At 43.9% G+C, this 19,265-nt stretch overlaps 2 protein-coding genes and 1 non-coding gene across 5 annotated transcripts in view; 2 read left to right on the top strand and 1 right to left on the bottom strand.

Annotated features, from left to right (window-relative positions):
* Positions 1 to 7,750, bottom strand: part of PDE8B (phosphodiesterase 8B) — a 378,976-nt gene extending 371,226 nt beyond the window's left edge. The window contains exon 1 of the mRNA XM_030846195.3: positions 7,652 to 7,750. The gene's annotated coding sequence lies outside the window, so the exon portion shown is untranslated. The remainder of the gene's footprint in view (positions 1 to 7,651) is intronic.
* On the top strand, positions 212 to 14,210 carry ZBED3 (zinc finger BED-type containing 3). Of its 3 annotated transcripts, none has more exons than XM_030846284.2 (3): positions 212 to 313; positions 6,863 to 6,978; positions 7,671 to 14,210. In XM_030846284.2, exon 3 carries the CDS (start codon positions 7,685 to 7,687, stop codon positions 8,324 to 8,326), a length of 642 nt encoding a protein of 213 aa, XP_030702144.1. In that variant the 5' UTR covers positions 212 to 313; positions 6,863 to 6,978; positions 7,671 to 7,684; the 3' UTR covers positions 8,327 to 14,210. The 3 variants fall into 3 exon arrangements, with proteins under 3 accessions (XP_030702144.1, XP_030702134.1, XP_060151904.1); XM_030846274.2 differs by having other exon boundaries at positions 228 to 380; XM_060295921.1 differs by lacking the exon at positions 212 to 313 and adding an exon at positions 3,389 to 3,572.
* LOC115848634 (small nucleolar RNA SNORA47) lies at positions 4,967 to 5,104 on the top strand. Its single transcript, XR_004037777.1, has one exon. It is a non-coding gene; the product is annotated as a small nucleolar RNA SNORA47 (small nucleolar RNA).
* Positions 14,211 to 19,265: the final 5,055 nt, after the last annotated feature.

Below are 19,265 nucleotides of genomic sequence, written 5' to 3'. Positions count from 1 at the left end.
CTATAAAGATATAAAACAGTAATTCCATTTTTAAAAATCACTAAACTACTGCATCATTTTTTTTTTAAACCTGGGCAAACACAAGTCTGTTGCTCATGGACCTGGACGGTTCGGGAGTGACTCTCCAGCCCTTTCAACACCGGGTCACACGTTTCCATCCCCCCTTTCCACTCCAGGCGCATGAATGGAGCGCTGTGTCTTTAAGGGGGACGCGGCGCTGAGATCTCCGCACAGGACAAAATGTCTGCGAGGATCCTGGAGGGGATCGGCGATCCCAGACACCCAGCCCACCTCCCGCTTCGGGGGTGATGGGGTGAGTGTGGGCTGCGAGACTCACGGCGGCGCGTGCCCACGGGAGACTGGGGAGTCCCGGGGGACAGGTGAGGGATCGCGGGAAGCTGCCTGGGGGCGGCGGAGTGAGCTGGGACCAGCCTGGGGCCTGGCGGGGAATCGCAGAGCGCCAGCGCCCCGCAGACGCAGACGCGCAGGCTTGCTAGTGCAAGGGGTGCCGGGCGTGCCCTCCGCGGTGGTGGGATTACCGTTATTGTAAAAGATGCGTTTGGACCCGGGATTCTGCGTAACGCCCGGTTCAGTTTCTTTATGCACCTCATTTTTGCTCCTGCTCTACAGTCTCCCTTCAAAAAAGTTATTCAGGAATATCGAAAGTCATGTGCTCTCCCTTTATTAAAGTTGCCTTATTGCAGTCAGTCCTTTAACAGGGCAAGTGGTTGGCGGCCCTTTCTCTAATTGAGACTTTCTGAATGTTTCCCACTTTGGGGAGAAACCGAATGCAAGCCAGATGCTCAAACAAAGACCCCGATCCCCACCGTGCTCAAACAAAGGAATTTTCTGATCCTTCAGGAACATACAGGAGCAGTTTGCTATAATCACTTACACTAACTTAATGCCCGAAGTTTACCAAGCAAAGTTAGTTTTCCCTCCTTGAAAGGAAAAAAAAAAAAAAGTACCTGCTACCATCCAAACTTCTAATTAGCTAAGACTACAAAGATGCGGTGTTTACGAGAAACTGTTGTCGAAATAGCTTAATAAATTGACATAATTAGGGTAATCATTTTCTGTACTTTTCATTAATGTAATTATTTATACACATTTTTAAGCCAAAAATAGCTTGAGGCAGCTGACAATGAAAAGTATACAACAATGTATGCAAAGACCAAGAGCCAATACCGCGTAATTCTTAATTAAAAAATCTTTGTTACAGAGCTCTTCAAAGTAGGGCAGCTTTAAATCCCACTAATTCACATTAAATAATGCATCTTACACGATGAAAATGGATCAACACCCTTCTTTTTAGGAACACATGTATTAAATAAAATAATGTAGGCCTGAAATAAAGGTCCACTTAGGGAGGAAGCTTCACAATTTTCATTAAAAAAAATACATTAATAGAGAGCGTTTCTCAGCCTTTTAGCTAATGGAAGAAGTATCTAAAATTTTGGCTTATGACATTTAGAGAACATCTCTGATTTACCAGTTCATTAGCTGTGGGTCCAGTACATTTTTTACAGCCCATGTGTAACATTTTTCCAAGTTTTTTCACACTTAACCCTTTATTCCCTGAGATATCCATCCTTTACAGTTTGGAAGCATTTTTACTTCAACTAAGCCTTCAGCCTGGTGACTATAGACTAATTTTTCTAACTGTCTAGATTTGTTTATAAATAGATTAATATATGGCAGTAAATTAATATTTCAACAGAGATGGACAGGTAACAGATGAACTGTAGTTTCCTTGATACCTCAGTTGTCAAGGCTAATTATTTGTTTTAATTATTATATTCTGCTTTGATTAAAGTTACTGGTGGATAAAAATGTTTTTAGTGTTTTCACATAAGTCTGTGTGGATTTGACATTAGGGTGAATTTCTCACCTAAGATCCAGCCAGGCTCAATCTACACATATTTGTTTGTAACTCTGCTAGATTAATCCAACTAAAGCGATTAGACTTGACCATGGAAGGACAAATAGAGCTTTCTGTGATTTTCTGAGAACACTGCCTGGTTCTTTGACATTTAGCCTGCCTGATATTTTGTATGTGTACAAGCACAAGTGTAAAATAATAAAACTAACTTTTGTGGGTGGTTTATAGGATGATTCTCAATGTTATAATCATACATTGTATGTATACACCCATATTTACACAAAGTATTCATCCAGGTTCTGATCTCTTCCTTTATTCTCTATATTGGTATTCAGGGAGATCACATTGAGGAATATGGGTTTTAATCTGATAAGTTATTAGAAGAATAAAACTTCTTCAGAGAACATCAAGTGCAGAGGTAATTAATATGAATGTCTTATCTTCCAGCAGCTTAGACTTCGTATCATCCCTTCCAGATAATGGATACTGGAATGAAACTCATCATAGAATTCAGAGGCATCATACCATTACTACTACTCTCTCCCTTTCCAAGAAATAACTAAAATCTACTTTTTTTTTCAGCTTTTTTCCCCCTGAAATTGGACTCAAAAATTTCCACTGTTAAATTAATTTCATGCTAGCAGTGCATTTATTTAGCCTCAAAAAATTTTATTTAAAATATAAGCTTGGAAGCCTAATTATACAACTAAAGAACTGGTACTTTATTTATTAGAGTCAGCACTAATGGTGACGCGTTTTAGTGAATGTTGTACCCTGAGCAAGGTGGGGAAGGGAAAGAATGCTTAAGCACGTGTATCTGCATGAACCTTTGTGTTAGGGTCCCCAAGCCCACGCTTCCCCACTCTTCATGAGTGAACACTGCTCTGATCTTTACCATGGGTGTCAGCATCTTGAAGCATCTCTCCCCACCAGATGGTAGGCTTCCAGAGGGCAGGGACTATGTGGTGCTCCTCTTGGCATCCTGGGCAGCAAGCACGTGCCTGGCCCTGATCAGGTACACAAGGAGAGTTTGAATGAAAGAGTGGATGAAGTGAAGGGACGTAAACGACATAATCATTCATTGGCAACTTTCTGGTAGTTTTTCAATTGTTTAAGGAAAATTAAGAGAGCTTTTACTTTTCGTTTTCTTCTTGTTAGCTAACCATACAAGTCAATAGGTGTTCGGTTTTGGGGCAGTACTTGGTAAGGAAGAAATGCATATCACAGGACCCCACAACTCTAGTTAGCCCCAGCTAACTAGGCCTCCCTATCATCTTCTACCTGAGTGATGAGCCACCTATTGTGCAGGAAGATCAACTGAGGAAGTGAAAATAAATTTGGTTGGGGGTGGGGAAGTGGAGCTATGATTCTTTTTAATTTGCTTTTTGTATTTAAAAATCCCCAAGAGAATTCTTCCAACTTAAACTACTTCCTCTATTGAATAACAGAATATGTTAAAGAGAAAAACAGCACTCCCTTTTAGCCACTAAGAACTTCGTGTAGGCATGTTTGAATAGTAACTACTGGGAGCTTCCTTTTGTTCATGCTTTGAATTGATATAGCACTGGCGAGTCCAACAGTGACATCTCGTGCGTTATCTGATTTCAGCCACCTATTAGGGGCAGCTAATCTTATCATTTCTCCTGACAGATGGGGAGATAGAGACTCCGGTGAGCTGGGGCTAAGAAAGGTAAAGTTGGGCTCATTTCATTTAATGCAGTGTCCCCTGAGTGCCTGCCCTATGCAGGCCCTATGCCGGGGAGATGAGTGAGGTGTGCTGCCCTCCCATGGCACCCTCCATCTTACGTCGATATAGAATCTCCTTCTGCTCAGGCAGGGACCTGCTCAGGCAGGAACCACCCACACTGAGCAAGCTCACACACTGGGATCCCTCCAGGGCCAGATGGCAGTGCACTATGCCCCATGGGACTGTTCCCTCCAGTCTCCAGAGTTAAGGCTGCCTAGGCCTGCCTGAGCTCACATGCTTGAGGATTGTTTTATAAAATTACTTTTTATTTATGTATAGACCCTGCCATATATATACTCTACCTAAATGTATACACATGATCACGTACATGCTTTCTCAGCACTTTTTCTTTTCCTTTTGTCTTTACCTCTGCCCCTTCTCCTTTCACATCAGCTGCAACCCCCTCAACCCATAGTGTATCTCATTTTTCTTCATATTTATAAAAAATCATTAATCTGTATATCCTATACAGATCTAATTATTTAATAAGAGTGAGATCATATTATACACACCTTTATGCATCTTGCTTTTCTCCCTAAACAGTTCCTCCAGACATCCCCCTGACAGAGCTCCAATCCATCCTTTTTAATGGCAGCATAATATTCCCTGAGGTGACTACACATTATTTACCCAGCCATTTTCCTGCTGGTAGCCATTCTCTTGATTCCAGTTTTTTGCCATTCTAAATAATACTATGATAAACATCCTAATACATGTTACTTTACATATTGGTACTTTTACTTCTACAGAACAGATTCCCAGGAGTTGGATCCCCAATTATATCTATTTTTAATTAATAGAAATTGCAGATTGCTTTTCCTAAAAGCCTTCACATCTCCACTAGGAATGCATGAGCATACCCTTTTCTCTGCCCCCCCTTCCAACTTTGGCTGACAAACCTCTTCATTTTTGTTAGTGTGATGGATCTAACATGAGACCTTATTGTTACTTTAATAGCACTTCCCTGAATATAAGTGGTGTGCATCTTTTCACAAATTTCCTGGCCATCTGATTTTGCTCTTGGGTCATTTGCCTACTTATATTTCTTGCCCATTTTTCAATTGGCTTGTTTGTCTTTTTCTTCTCAGTTTGTAAGAGCTCTTTGTATATTAGGGTCGTGGCTGAAGATTCTAAGACTTCTCTCCCAAGCCAAGCTGACTTCCAAGCCAAGCTTCTCTCCCTCTGCACTGTAGGGATGGTTGAAATGAGCTCAGGGATTGCTTAGCAGACCTAGGAAGGCTCTGCTAGGAACGACTTGTGGCCACAGTTACTGCTGGTCACTCTTTAGAGACTGAGTCTGAACAGAAGACTCTTCTGAGCCAGAATGTAGCTGTGGTCGGAGGGCTGAGAAGGTGAGGCAGTTCTGAACCATGCTGTCTTCCACCGGTTAAGACCTCCGAGAGTGAAGGCTTGCCAGGGCATAGGAGGTCCCTCTGCCGCCCTCAGAGGGGCAGCACTCTGCTGGCCAACACTTGTGGTGCTGCTTGTCCCTGGCTCAGATGAGGGCTCCACTAAGTCTAAAGGATTAAGACATCAAAATCAGTGATCAGTGCTTCTCATCCCTGTTTTCCACCTTAAGTCTTAGAACAGATGCCACTCCTGTATGTGGCACTCCTCTGGGCATCCCAGATTTTGAAGAAATTAAATCTCTTTCAATTTATAAAGTAAATATAGGCACTCATAATACTACTATTCTCTCCACTTTTGTGTATGTCTAGTAATTTAAAGAAAGGGCACACTCTGGAAAGGTAAGATTCTAATTTAGAAGGAATGGAATTCTAAAAAAAAGAAAAAAGAAATGTAGAAAAAAATTTTAAGTAAAGCTGGGTAACAAAAAACATCTCTAAGACTAAAATCTGGTTCTGTTTACTAAACACAATGTTTACTAACCGCAAAAAAGTTATCCTTGAAGGGGGTCTGTAACTCCCCTCCTCATCCCACCACTCCGGCTTTGGGGACTTTATTGATTTAGTAAATCTCTTGGGGGAAATCTAGCCTTTAATTTCTAATGACCTTTTATACTAATTATCATGGGTAACCATATTCAAACCAATGCCTCATATCAGAAGATACGTAAATAGCTATTTCTTTTGTTAGAAGAGGTCTGGTACTTATTATTTTTTTGGATGATTCTGGTAAATCCATTCTTTTTTTTTTTTTAATTCAAGAGATATGTTAAATGTCCTGCCTGATCTCAGTGGACTTGCTTGGTGGGAAAAAAACAAATGAGGTTTAGAAAAGTGTAACGCATCTGTAACAAGACTATTAGCAACTGAATTAAAAGGTTCACTAAATACTATTATTAAAGCAACATATTTTTCCTGTTTTCATCTTTGTCTTCAGTCATCCCTAGTTGCCTTTAATAAAAGAGATTCTGGAACTTCATCATCTCCACTGCTGCTGGTTCAAAACCTGACAGTAGGAGCAGGCACTGGCTATCTCATTGTCCATTATTCTCCCACCTCGGCCTGAACTTTCCCGATGAAATAAGTTCTCAGGAGAGCTCCAAGTCTGTCATATATTCTATTATTATTTTTAAACTTTCAAAGCAAATTTGTCTAGAATCACACATTTGACCCTTTGTGAAGTTTTGTTTTGTTTTGTTTTTTTTGCGGTACGCGGGCCTCACACTGTTGTGGCCTCTCCCGTTGCAGAGCACAGGCTCCGGACGCGCAGGCTCAGCGGCCATGGCTCACGGGCCCAGCCGCTCCGCGGCATGTGGGATCTTCCCGGACCAGGGCATGAACCCGTGTCCCCTGCATTGGCAGGCGGACTGTCAACCACTGCGCCACCAGGGAAGCCCAGTGAAGTTATTTTTTAAAGAAGAAAATTCACCTTTTCTATCTCCCCCCTCATTTGATAGGTTATAACAGTCGGAAATGTTTTCTTAATAGAAAAGACCTGGCAGTGATAGGCACTGTGTTGTATTTGGATCCCTTTAACTACAGGTATTTGTTGGACAAAGCAAACAGCTATTACTTCTATTTTTCTTCCTTAATTAAGAGAATCCACCAAGCTTTTTGTCTTGCAAATATAGACTGCGGGCCATTTAGTTGGGATAAGCAATATAGAAAACTAATTTTATTTTTTTTATGACTGGAGCACCTATGAGAGGGTCGGCAGAATGAACACCAGAGGGACATGGCACCATCCAGGATTTCTAGTATCTACTTTCAGGGCTGTTTAATTGAATTTCTTTTACTCCACCGCCTGTCCTCTGAATTTACTCCTAGCACTGCTGATGGTTCTTGAGAACTCAGAAGCCACACTGCAGTGTTTCCACCTGAGAACCTGGGCTGGCTAGAAACCCTGAGGCAATGATAGAGACAGCCCACCGCCTGATTTGAAGGTAAAAGTTTAGAAAACTGCTTTGTATATTGCTGTTTTCTAAATGTGCGTATTTTTTAAACATTTTAATGATTCTTAGCAGTTCTTGTTTCTCATAAGCACATCGTTTTTAAAATCACAAAAACAAAGATATTTTTACCTTGAAAAAAGTTGTCTCCTTGAAAGCTTTTTGAAAAGCTGCTCAGTCCTAGCACTGTCACCCTTAAAGTCCAAGAAACAAAATTTTCATTCCTGAAACTTTTTTCCCCCACTCCTTTCTTGTGCAACACTGCGAGAAGAATTCAAAAGGGAGCCTTGCTCGTTTTTTTTTAAAGAGCGTAAAGGAGACTAGTTAAAACTAACATATACATACAGCACTTATTTAGCTTATTCTTATGAGAAGCTTGGCTTCCCAATTTTAGTCTTAGTACTTGTGAGCCAGGGAATCCAATAAATTTCGAAGAAAATTCCTGGTTAAGGAAAGAAGGGCTAGGCATTTTCTACCTTTCCCCCCCACGAAGAATCAACGGTTAATACCTACTGAAAAAGAAACGCAAGCATCTACCCAAACTAACCGCAGGATTTTTATCAGTAGTGAGAGGGAGGCATGGTTTCTTGACAGGCTAACTCTCGTCCTAGAAGTTGTGTGTTGGAGCGTGTGTCCGTGTGCACATGTAATTTTGTGGTCGTCTTACCCTGTGTCCCTCGGTGCAGGCGCTGCCTAGAGAATGAGGAGCGACGAGCCGGCCGTGACCATGGAAGAGACGGGCGGGCCGGACGCGGCTGCAGGCCGCCTGGGGGCGCCGTACTCCGAGGCCTGGGGGTACTTCCACCTGGCGCCTGCGCGCCCCGGCCATGCGTCGGGCCCCTGGGCCACCTGCCGGCTGTGCGGGGAGCAGGTGGGCCGCGGCCCGGGCTGGCACGCGGGCACCGCTGCGCTGTGGAAGCACTTGAGGAGCGCGCACCGGCGGGAGCTGGCGGAGAGCACCGCCCGCCGCTCGCCGCCCGCTGCCCCCGGCCCCGCCGCGGCCGCCGAGGGCGACTGGGCGCGCCTGCTGGAGCAGATGGGCGCGCTGGCAGTGCGCGGCAGCCTGCGGGAGCGCGAGCTGGCGCGGCGCGAGGCGGCCGTGGAGCAGGGCGAGCGCGCCCTGGAGCGCAGGCGGCGGGCGCTGCAGGAGGAGGAGCGCGCGGCGGCCCAGGCGCGCCGGGAGCTGCAGGCCGAGAGGGAGGCGCTGCAGGCGCGGCTGCGGGAAGTGAGCCGCCGGGAGGGCGCCTTGGCCTTGGGCTCGGCCCTGCTGCACGCTCCGCTCAAAGAGGAACCCGAGGGGGACCCCAGGGACGGCTACGTCATCACGAAGGTCTTCCTGTAGGTTTTAGCCGCTCCCACCCACCCACCCCCGGCCAGCCCTACTCAAAAAGTGTGGCCCGCGGACCGGCGTCTTCAGCCTCACCTGGGAGCGAGATCTCAGGTCCGTTGCCGCTCTGCCGAATCGAAATCGCCAAATGTGGGGTCTTGAGAAGCACTTCGGAGGCCAGGCAGAACCAAAAATCAATCCGTGGTCCTCCGGGGTGCCTGGGAGCGCAAGCTCCAGCGGCCTCCAATGCTGGTGGCGTTTAGTGGCATCCGCGCAGGGGGTGGTTTTCCTCTGCCTTTGGAATGAGAGCTCCAACAGCCCTGTGAACCTAGATCACCTGGAGCCATGGCCATATTGTGCCTGGTGACTTTGAAAGGACAGGAGCTTCCTTACACACCAAAGACTATCACACCGGGTGGCTGTACACCAGCCAGGGCAACCCAGGGTAGAGGGTGCATGGAAATGATAAAGCATTTTTACCCAAAAAAAGTTTTCCTCATTTCCTAATGAGTAAATCATTGATGAGTAGTCTTTGCCCAGCGCCAATTTCTGAACGGGAGAGTTTCCAAGACTGCTCATTACCCTGTCATTTCTAGTGCCTTAGGAAGGCAGTCCTGGAGAAGCCCTCTTTTTGCTCCCCTCCCCATCTTGCCCGGCAGTACCAATCACCCTATCTTACCTCCGCCCTCATTTTTCCCGTTTCAGAGCCAGTGGCAGCTGTGCTGTTTCCCCACTTAACTGCCTCACACCTGCCGCCTAGTAGCAAGACATGACCCCATCCCTCGTTATTAGGAAGGGAGCTTCTGCCCCCACATCTTCACAGTCCTCACTCCTGGGCCAAGGGGAAGGCACCCTCCCATCTGAGGCCACCTCCTCCTCTCATGTTTTCATCCATTCCTCTTCCACCTTTCCTGGGCCCTTCCTCCACAACATTACCTCTTTTCCTCTGTCTCATTCCCTCCCTTTCTTCAGAGTCTTCCTCTTTAGCAATGCCCCAGTCTTCCTTGGACTGAAAAGAAAGACTCCCCCAGCCTGGATGCTCCCAACTGAGCACCCCCTAAGCAAGGACTGTCGAGCAGTCCTTGCTGCTTATATTTCCTCCCCACTCCTTACTCCTTCACTCGTGGTCAGCTTTTCAGGCTACACTGGACTCTTAAGAAGCCGCTACAGTCTCACAATGGCTGAATATGATGATTTATTTTCAGCCTTCATTTTGCTTAATCTCTCCCTTCTTGAAATTTTTCCTTTGGTAGATGGAACTTGCTTTTCCTCCAGAGAATTCCTTTTCCTGATGTAGACTGATTTCCAAACAGTTTTTCTTCAGGTCTCTTTTTTCCTCATTTTTCTGAGAATTTGAAAATGTTCAAGCATCCAGAAAAAGTTGAAAAGCTAGTACAATGAATACCCACATATACCCTCCACCTAAACAGTTGTTAACATTTTTGCCATATTTATTTTTCTTCCCTCCACCCCAAACATGCATGGCATTTCATCCCTAAGGTATTTCAGCATGTTTATCCCAATAGCCTCTAAGACAGATTCCTTAATTGAAATTCCCTAACTGTCCCAAGAGTGTCTTTTTCTCTTTTCTAAAAAACAGGGCCCAGTTAAGATTCACACATTACTTTTGATTATAACTCTAGTCTCTTTTAGTCTAGAACAGCCCCCTTACTATTTTTTTTCCATGACATTTACTTTTTAAAAAGTCCCGGCCATCTTATATATGTCTTATAGACGTCCTGTATTCTGGATTTATCTGATTGTTTCCTTAGGCCAATTTATGTACCCAATCTTGGTTCATGTACCTGTAGAGGTACAATAATCACCTCTGTGCCAGCGACTCCTGACTACCTCCAGCCTTTAGTGTTCTTCCGGGTCTGTCCTTCATGGCCAGTCCCCTGCAGCATGTCTCCACCTCTACTTGCATATCTTGCCACAGGAGATGGTAGGGGTAATTCTATTCAACTCTGCATCTCCACCCCTGACCCAATAACTAATAACTACTGGGCTCTTAAAATGTATCAGGTACATTTACATGTATTATCTCACTTTATTTCCACAGCAGCTCCTTGGGGGGCGGGTATTAATACTATGCCCATTTTACAGCTAAGGAAACAGAGGGGTTAAGTGGCTTGTATGAGATTAAAGCTGGTAAGTAGTTGAGTCGGGTTCCAAATACAGTCTCTACCTGCAGATGCCATGCTCCCAGCTGCTGTACTGTCGGCCTTGTTACTCAGTCACCGGAGCTGACACCTGTTTCCTTCCTAACTCCAACTCCAGGTAGTACCATCAGTGACATTAACATGTACTGAGCACTCACCATGCCAGAGCTGTGCTAAAATGCTTCACAAGAATAACTGCCTCTGCCTACTATGCAGCAACCCCATGATATAATTACTCTTACACCCATTTTGTAGAGGAGAAGAGACAGGCTCACGGCAACTAAGTAATGAAGCGGCAGAGTGGGATTTGAGCACCAGTCTCACTGAATCCTAGGCCCCTGATCTATTGAGTCTATATCTACAAAGTATCACAGCTGTCTTCCTTCTGATGCCACCTGCTCAGCTCAGGCCCCATTTATCATTCATCTGGGATTCATCTTCCCATCCTTGTCTTCCCACACTGTCCCCTACTTGGCCAAAGGAACTGTCCTAAGCTGACATTGATTGTATCACATTGCCTGCTCAAAGGACCCCCAAGATCACCCATCATCTACAAGCTCTAGCTTTGTGGCTTGACGTTCAAGTCTCCTCGACCCCTGTACCAGTCTTATCTGTCCCTTCCCTTACACATGCTGTGTGCTTTGGCCAAACTGGACTCCTCGTTCTTCTGACATGCCCTGGTGCTTGGCACCTCTGTGCCTGTTTGCCTTTCCTCCACTTAAAAAAGCCCCTTCAATTTCTAAGTATGAAAAATCCTGCCCATTCTAAGACCTAGCTCAAATTCGACTGCCTACATGAAGCTTTCCTGGATTCCTCATCATTCAGAGATGATTCTTTACTTCTCTGGACTCTCAGCATTTTGTATCTCAAAACCCTTAGAAAGGCCATCTAGCGTGTGGCTCTGTGGGTTCCTGTCTTACCTCCCTTGCCTGAGCCCTTGGGAGTAAGGATGGAGTTCACTCATCCTTCTGCTCCCACAGTGACTTGCCTGTAACAGCTGCTCAATAAGTATTTGAGGCATTGAACTCAATGTCTTTAAGATTTTCACAAGTCTTCTCAAATTATTAATATAATTATTCATTTATCTTTAATCCTCTAAGTAGAATTCCTAACAAAAAAATAGCCTAAAAGGAAGCAGCAGTAAATTTTAAAAAGCTGTTTAGTCAATAAAGATTTAATAAGTGTCAGTTATTGGGCTGTTTGGTTTGAATCCAATCACCTAGTATGTCATTATCAGGAACACTTTTCTTAAAATTATTTTCTTTACTACACAATTAATAAAAATGCAATGCCCCACTCTACGAAGAAAAGCTGAAAAAAATCCCCCGAAGTCCTGTCACCTTAGACTGCTATTAACATTTTAATGTATTTTATTCTTTTGTCTCTTGCAATTTTTGTATTACTCTAATAATAGTATGATTTTTCTTTTAAGTATTGAAATTTAACTTCTTCATGTGGATTTATAAGTTGGGTTATAAGATTTGAATCTGGACTTTTTGGAAGAAAAAAAAAACTTCTACAAATGTCACTCTTCAGTTTCACCAATTGTTAGAACCACTAAAATAAGCAAAGATTGACTTTCAGAATCTTAACCTCTCCTTCAAAATAGATGGCTAATGGGAGCACCAGTAGCCTGTTCAGGGGATGGGGAAAGCAATTAGCCTGACTGATGACTTACCACTGGTTGTGGGAGTTATACACTTTTTACACTTCTGCATTGCTATAACTTTTCTATATCAAGCATAAATTACCTTTATAATTAAAAATAAAGTTACTTACCTCTTGCAAATGGAAAATCCTTACTACCAGCATTCAGCTTCCTTATTTAAGATAAACAAAACTTCCAACACAAGAACCGAGATAATCTTCAATTCCAGAGAAGCCTAGAAGGAAATGCAGCCCTTGTCCAGTCCAACTCCATCATTTGACAGAGGAGAAAAATGAGCCTGAGTGGCTCGTCCACTCTTAGTGGCTATGATGGCTCACCTGACTCCAGCCTCATCAGATATTCTGCCTCTTTGGCCTTGAGGGCTTCTGCTGGCTCACCTGGCAAAGCACAAGGGCTATCAGGACCAACTGGCTAAGCTGGCATCCTGTCAGCTAAGAGCTGGGATCTGAAAGTGCAGAGGTGGGTTCCGGGGATTGCATCAGCCTCTCTGGCTGTGGCACAGTCTGCTCACAATTAGAGTTGTCATTGCTAGTGGGTGATGGTGACATGCCTTGCATATATTGGCAGAGCTTCCCTGATTTATGTGACTAGGCTTGCTAATAGCACCAGCCAGCACTGCCTTTGAGGGCAATGCACGCAGTGGTGAGGTGGATGGCTGGAATTGGGATGCAGAATGCCCTAAACCTGACTCCTGAACTCCTGCCATGATGTAAAGTGATCAATCACTTCTTTAGGTTGAAATTTGTCAGGGAGGAGGGGGTGTGGGCAAAGCAGGGTAATGACAACCAAGGCTGAAAGAGCTAGGGCCCTTTATGCACCTAAGTTTTCATCCTTGGAGGCTGGACAAGGGAAGGGCTTGGCTTGGTCTGGGCTGAATTTCTACTTTAAGTGGCTGTCCATGTCTTAATGTCTTAGAGGGGATTCATAAAAACTGAGCTGCTGTTTTGTTTTGCTGCCATGGACTCATTAGGGAATTCTATTTCTAAAGGTTTGATCTTCTTACCTTTCTACAACTTGAATCTGCTCCTTTGTCTGGAAGATGGATGAGGTGATCCTTAAGGTCCCCTTTAGCTCTAACATGCTGATTACATAAAATACTGTGAAACATCAATCTTTGAGTGAATCAGTTGTTCTGTTTAGATTTTCTTGTTAATTGCAGATTTAGAAGAAAATGTTGAAAGTCACATGTGTGTTTATTAAAAATGATAATAGTATATCACACTTCTACAGAACTGAGGTACTAACTCTACGGGATTCACACCTAGAACTGAAAATGTGTGCAGTGGTAATAAGCGTGCTCTCCTATACCATACTTTTTGTCTTCACAACAGCCTGCTGGCAGGATAGGTATAATCATCCATGCTTTACTGTGAGGCTCCACGTTTCAACAAGGTGAAATGGCCTGTAAAGGCCACACAGCTTAATAAGTAGCAGACTGGAGGCTGGACCTCAATCCGTGGTTCCCAATCAGACTTGGGACCAAAGAGTTGGACCTCCTTCCACAACTCTCTTCTGGCTCACCTCTTTACCAGTGCCAGGACCTCTGTATCATGGCTTGAGTGTTTGCTGACACTTGGGTCAACGTTGGCTACTTCCCACCCACGAGCTCTGGTGCTGAGGGTAAGCAAGGCAGCTTTCCCAGAGGAAGCAAGGTTGGCCTTTATTAGTTTCCTATTGCTGCTGTAACAAATTACCACAAACTTAGTGGCTAAAGACAACACAGATTTTATTATCTTATAGTTCTGCAGGTCAGAAGCCTTGAAATGCATCTCAAAGTGTTTGCAGGGCTGTGTTCTTTTCTAGAGGCTCTAGGAGAGAATCTGGTTTTTTGCCTTTTCCAGCTTCTAGAGGCTGCCCACATTCCTTGGCTTGTGGCCCCTTCCTCTTCAAGGCCAGCAAGGACCGGTCTTTCTCACGGGGCATCACTCTGCCTCCCTTGTCCACATTTAAAGGACCCTCTCCTTAAGTTCAGTTGGTCAGCAGCCTAATATCATCTGCAACCTTAATTCTCCCCTGCCAGGTAACACTGCGTTTCCAGGGATTAGGGTATAGACATTTGGGGAAGGCGGGGAGGTGACAGGCATTATCTACCCACCACAGCATTATACTGCCTGACCCAGGTCTGGGGGGTGGGGGTGGGGGTTTAGAAAGGCACATCCTGATGGGGACCCCCTATTCCTCAGGAATCAACACTTTACTGGGGGTCCTAATCTTTCCCTCTTGTATTAATATTTTACTCAGCCTCTCTGCCCAGTGCAGGGAGTCCTCATAGACTTTTCTGAGAAAGATATCTAGAAGGTGATGATGAAGAATGCCCTCTGGGGGGAAATCAGAGGCCTCCAGAGTTCTGAGAACATTTACAAATTTGTGGCACTGAGTAGGATCTGGCTGACTAGGAAGGCTGGGGGTGTGTGCGCGAGGAGTTGATAGAGCCTTTGGAGTCAGATGTGAATTAAACTCTAAGCTTTCAAAAAAAAAAAAAAGCGCACTCAAATGTTATGATTAGTGAAAATGCTGAAACATAAAAAAATAAAAGGAAAATAACATCTAAGCTCCCAACCACCTACGTTAGCTGTCACCTTGGCAACCAGCTCAATCTCTCTGAAATCCAGTTTCTTCATCACTAAAATATAGAGAGAAGACATACCTTACGGAGTTGTTATAGTGATTACTATTTAGGCAAATTCTGACATAGTTTAAACTCAATAACCATGACTTCTTTTTTTCCTCTTACTTATCTGAATGGGAGCTCAAAACCAATCCAAAGGACTTCAGAAAGAGCACCCTGGGACGATTCCCGAGAGGAGAGGCACATAAGCCACAGAGGTTTGCCAAGTCATTTTCCCTCATGATGGAACTATTTTTCTATCAAAACACAAATTTCATACCTGATTTGCCAAATAAGCTAATCCAGTCAAACTCAATGTGACTGGTGACTACAAAGGAATCTGACCAATCGTACAAGTAAATATATCAAAACCTACCCATTTAAGCACTTCTGCCTTCAAAGTTGTCACCTTTGAAGACTATACAGTTCTTCCAAAAATGCTTCCATGCTTAAAACACTTCTGGAACTCCTCTTTTAGAGTAGCTCTTGGAATTTCTGGCACATTCTTTAAAACACCCTAAGGTTGGCAAATATTCATCTTACCAGGAAAAGTTGATTTTTGAAAAGAGCTGCCAGTTACTCAGAGCCCAGTCTGGTGAATATAACCAGATTAACATTTCTTGTTAATAAGGTGTGATTATAATAAAGCATTGATAATTCTGTGTGTGTGTGGTTCATAAACTGGCCTTGAAGGTGTTGTACATTAAGGTTAAGTAAAGGGAGCACAGTTGGAGTAGAAATTAAAGCCCATTTGAGTGGGTTTATGATGTGAATGAATTCAGATAGCCCTGGGAGTCATTACATATTTAAATAGTACTAGATGTTTCTCTTTATGAAAATCTTAATTATGACATTCTCTAAAATCTGATTTCATAGTATTAAAATGAAGGCTTTAAGGAAAAGCAATAAATGCTAATGAAAGCTTCATTATTTCAGTATATATTCTCCTGGGCCTTTGGTCAAGGTAAGTAATGAGCAGATGAATGAGCTGGCAGAAGTCTGTTAGTAATTGGAAGCTAAGTAACACACTGTCACGTGTTTAAATATATTTAATAATAGTCCACCAACTTTTCCCTGTCTTGCTTTCTGGGCAATGAAACGTAGATGAGGAAATTTCTGGGCATTTTAACAGAGATGAGGAAAGCTAGCTTTCAGCTGGAAAAATTTCTGAAAGTCATTCTTACTCAGCAGACACAGAACATTGTTTGCCTCCATCACATTAGCTTCCCCAAGTGTGTCTGCTCTTCATCCTCCAGGGACTTTTTGATTTAAATGTTTTCCATCAACTCCAATTTCTAACAACCTGATAAATGTTGCTTTTTTTTCTTGGTACTTCAGTGCTCTATTGTTCAGACTTAGAACCACAAAACCCCAGGGTCTGAGCAGGCAGAGTTACTATTATTTCAGGTAATTAGAGGAGATACATAATCAAATGAGGGGCTGCAGCCTCAGTAAGGTTCTACTGCTGTCTACGTATCCAAAACCCTTAAAAACATGACTAAAATATTTTGAAGGCAGAGTTTATAAGATTTCCCTAAAAAGGTCTGATTTAGAGACAGATCTGAAGGCATTAAAAACAACAACAAATTGCCCCTTCCCCTCCACCCCAAGAACTTCGGCTTTTGAAAAAACTTTGAAGTGAACAGAAACCATTTTGGATTAATACTTTTTTTGAAACTATCAAGACCCTCATGTGACTACTTGGCCTTTGCATTCTACCAAATAGTATCTAAAAATAAATGTAAGCTCCAACACTGCAGCAAGTCTTGCCCAATTTGTTTACTGCTGTATCCCAAGTGCCGAGAATAGTGCCTGGCCTATATTAAGGCCACCTGCTGAAGGAATGCATTGCTGCTGAACTTTTATTCTTATATAAAAGTATCTGAAATCTAGTTGTTCGAGTTCTCCCTGTAGCTTCCCTGCTCCCACAGGGTACTGAGAGCCAGGGTGACCTGCAAGACCTCCCTATCATTTTCTCCAATGGCTTCATTTCCTAAGTCATGCAAAATCCACCCCTTCTTTGAGGATGACCTCAAAGGGTCACCCATGATACCTTCTACCCTTTCTCACCGTCTATCATCTACCGGTCTCCTGTTCATTCTCCAATATTCATTAAGAAACCCAGCTCCTGATGCAGTCTTGTCCACGTATCATCACCTCAGGGAATGAAGTCGACCCATCCACTTACGCGCCTCAACCGTCATCCTCCCTGACTTCTACTAATAACCACCATCTCTGCTCCAGGAGTCTATTCCCAACCGTGCCCTTGGTATTTTTTTTTTCTTTTTAATAAATTTATTTATCTTTGGCTGTGTTGGGTCTTCGTTGCTGTGCACAGGCTTTCTCTAGTTGCGGTGAGCGAGGGCTACTCTTCATTGTGGTGGCTTCTCTTGTTGCGGAGCACAGGCTCTAGGCACACAGGCTTCAGTAGCGGTGGCGCGTGGGCTCAGTAGTTGTGGCTCGTGGGCTCTAGAGCTCAGGCTCAGTAGTTGTGGCACACAGGCTTAGTTGCTCTGTGGCATGTGGAATCTCCCCGGACCAGGGCTCGAACCTGTGTCCTCTACACTGGCAGGCGGATTCTTAACCACTGCGCCACCAGGGAAGTCCCGCGCCCTTGGTATTGATCGCACAGCATAACAACACTAACAGTCACTAATATCTGAGGGCTTATTATGCACCGGGCACGGTGCTCAGTGCCACACAGGCCTTCTCTCATTTAAACTTCCTAACAACCCCATGAAGACATTAAGCTAGAGGTTTAAATAAATTTTTAAATGTCACTCGGCTGAGGAGTGGTGGAGCTGTGATTTGAACCCAGGTCAGTCAGACTCTTCAGCCAGTGCTCTTAACCATCCCACTGGGATGAAAAGAATAAAAACTTAAACCCCAGCTCTACCACTCTGTCACACAGACTTTTTGGCCTTGAGCAAAATAAACACTTAAGTCTCAGCTTTCTAATTCATAAAATACTGGCAGAAACAAAGAAGATAATATATGTTAAGTGCTTACTTAGAACAGTACCTAACATACCACAAATGTGTGTTCCATCCACCCTATTAACAAATGCTTAATGAACACCTCCTGAGCATCCAATCCTGTGGCAGGTACTGAAGACCCAGCAGTGACTGAGACAAACAAGTTCTCTGCCTTCACAGGTCTACCCAGCCCCTGCTGCATGCTCAATAATAAATATTTGATAGAACAAGCCCTCAAGGAGGTCTGCTAGCCTCCACTCTGCCCCTCTTCAATCAGCCAGTTATTTTGCTATAAAGCAATCTAATGAGGACCCTTCCGGGCTTAAAATCCTTCAGAAATTCCTCATTTGCAAAGAGATAAGAACCAAATTTCTTAACACATTATGTGAGAGCAACTGTACATAAGTGGCTCAGTTCTCCTCCCTACCCCAACCTCCTCTTCTTTAATCAGTGAAACTCTTTCTCCATTTGAAATCTATTTGGAATCTTGAATTGTAAACCAGATCAATGTAGACCTATTCTGTTAATGGCATGAGAACTGGAGTCACCAGAGTAATGGAAAGCCATGAGGACAATTTAAACAGGAGATGATGAAATAGGAGTTTTGAAGACGCTGTGTCTGCAGTGTGGAGGACGGACTAGAGGGAAGGAGTGGCTGCAGGAAGACCAGTTAGGAAGCCAGTAGAATAATCCAGGCGAGTAGTGACAGTGAACTGATTCACTATATTGGAAGTCAGGGGAAAGAGGAGAGAGGGTGTGGTAGTGAAGTAGAGACCGACTCCTAGGTTTCGGCTTGCATAACTGGGAAGATGGTGCTGCTAGCTGAGAGTAAACTGGAAGAGACAGGGTTTGGAGAAGACTCTGGGTTCAGTCTTAGATAAGCTACATTTAAGGTGACTTTGAGTTGGATATGTGTCCTGCTAAGACAACCTGGAAGCCATGGGAGTATAGCTGGTAAATGAAATTGGGCATATGAGTGTGAGGAAGATACCTGGGCTTGAGCCCTGAATGCCTCTCCACTCTTCCTGGTGTTGTATTTCTACTTATTATAAATGTCTATGAATACACATAGTTAACTACACACTTTTACTGCTTTAAAGTTCAAATATAGAAATGATAAAAAGCAAAAATCTGCTCACTCCTTGGGCTTCTCACTGCGGTGGCTTCTCTTGTTGCGGAGCACGGGCTCTAGGCACGCAGGCTTCAGTAGATGTGGCACGCAGGCTCAGTAGTTGTGGCACACGGGCTTAGTTGCTCCGCGGCATGTGGGATCTTCCCAGACCAGGGCTTGAACCCGTGACCCCTGCATTGGCAGGCAGATTCTTAACCACTGCACCACCAGGGAAGCCCCAATCTGCTTTTTTAAATCAGCAATGTAATAAGAATATTCTTCTCTATCATGGTATAGACAGTTCTATCTTACTCGTCTGAATGGCTACAAAGTATTACATAGTAGGCCTGCATCACAATTTAACCAACACCCCAAGTCACCACTAATGGATAGCTGGGTTATCTGGCAGACAGTTACCTGCCCATTCAG

Source organism: Globicephala melas, chromosome 3 (assembly GCF_963455315.2).
Source record: "Globicephala melas chromosome 3, mGloMel1.2, whole genome shotgun sequence".
Classification (NCBI taxonomy): Eukaryota; Metazoa; Chordata; class Mammalia; order Artiodactyla; family Delphinidae; genus Globicephala; species Globicephala melas.
Note: the sequence above shows the minus strand (reverse complement) of the source record. Positions and strands in the feature narration are given on the sequence as shown.

Coding starts and splice junctions, on each gene's coding strand:
- ZBED3 (XM_030846284.2), top strand. CDS start 7,685: ATGAGGAGCGACGAGCCGGCCGTGACCATGGAAGAGACGGGCGGGCCG.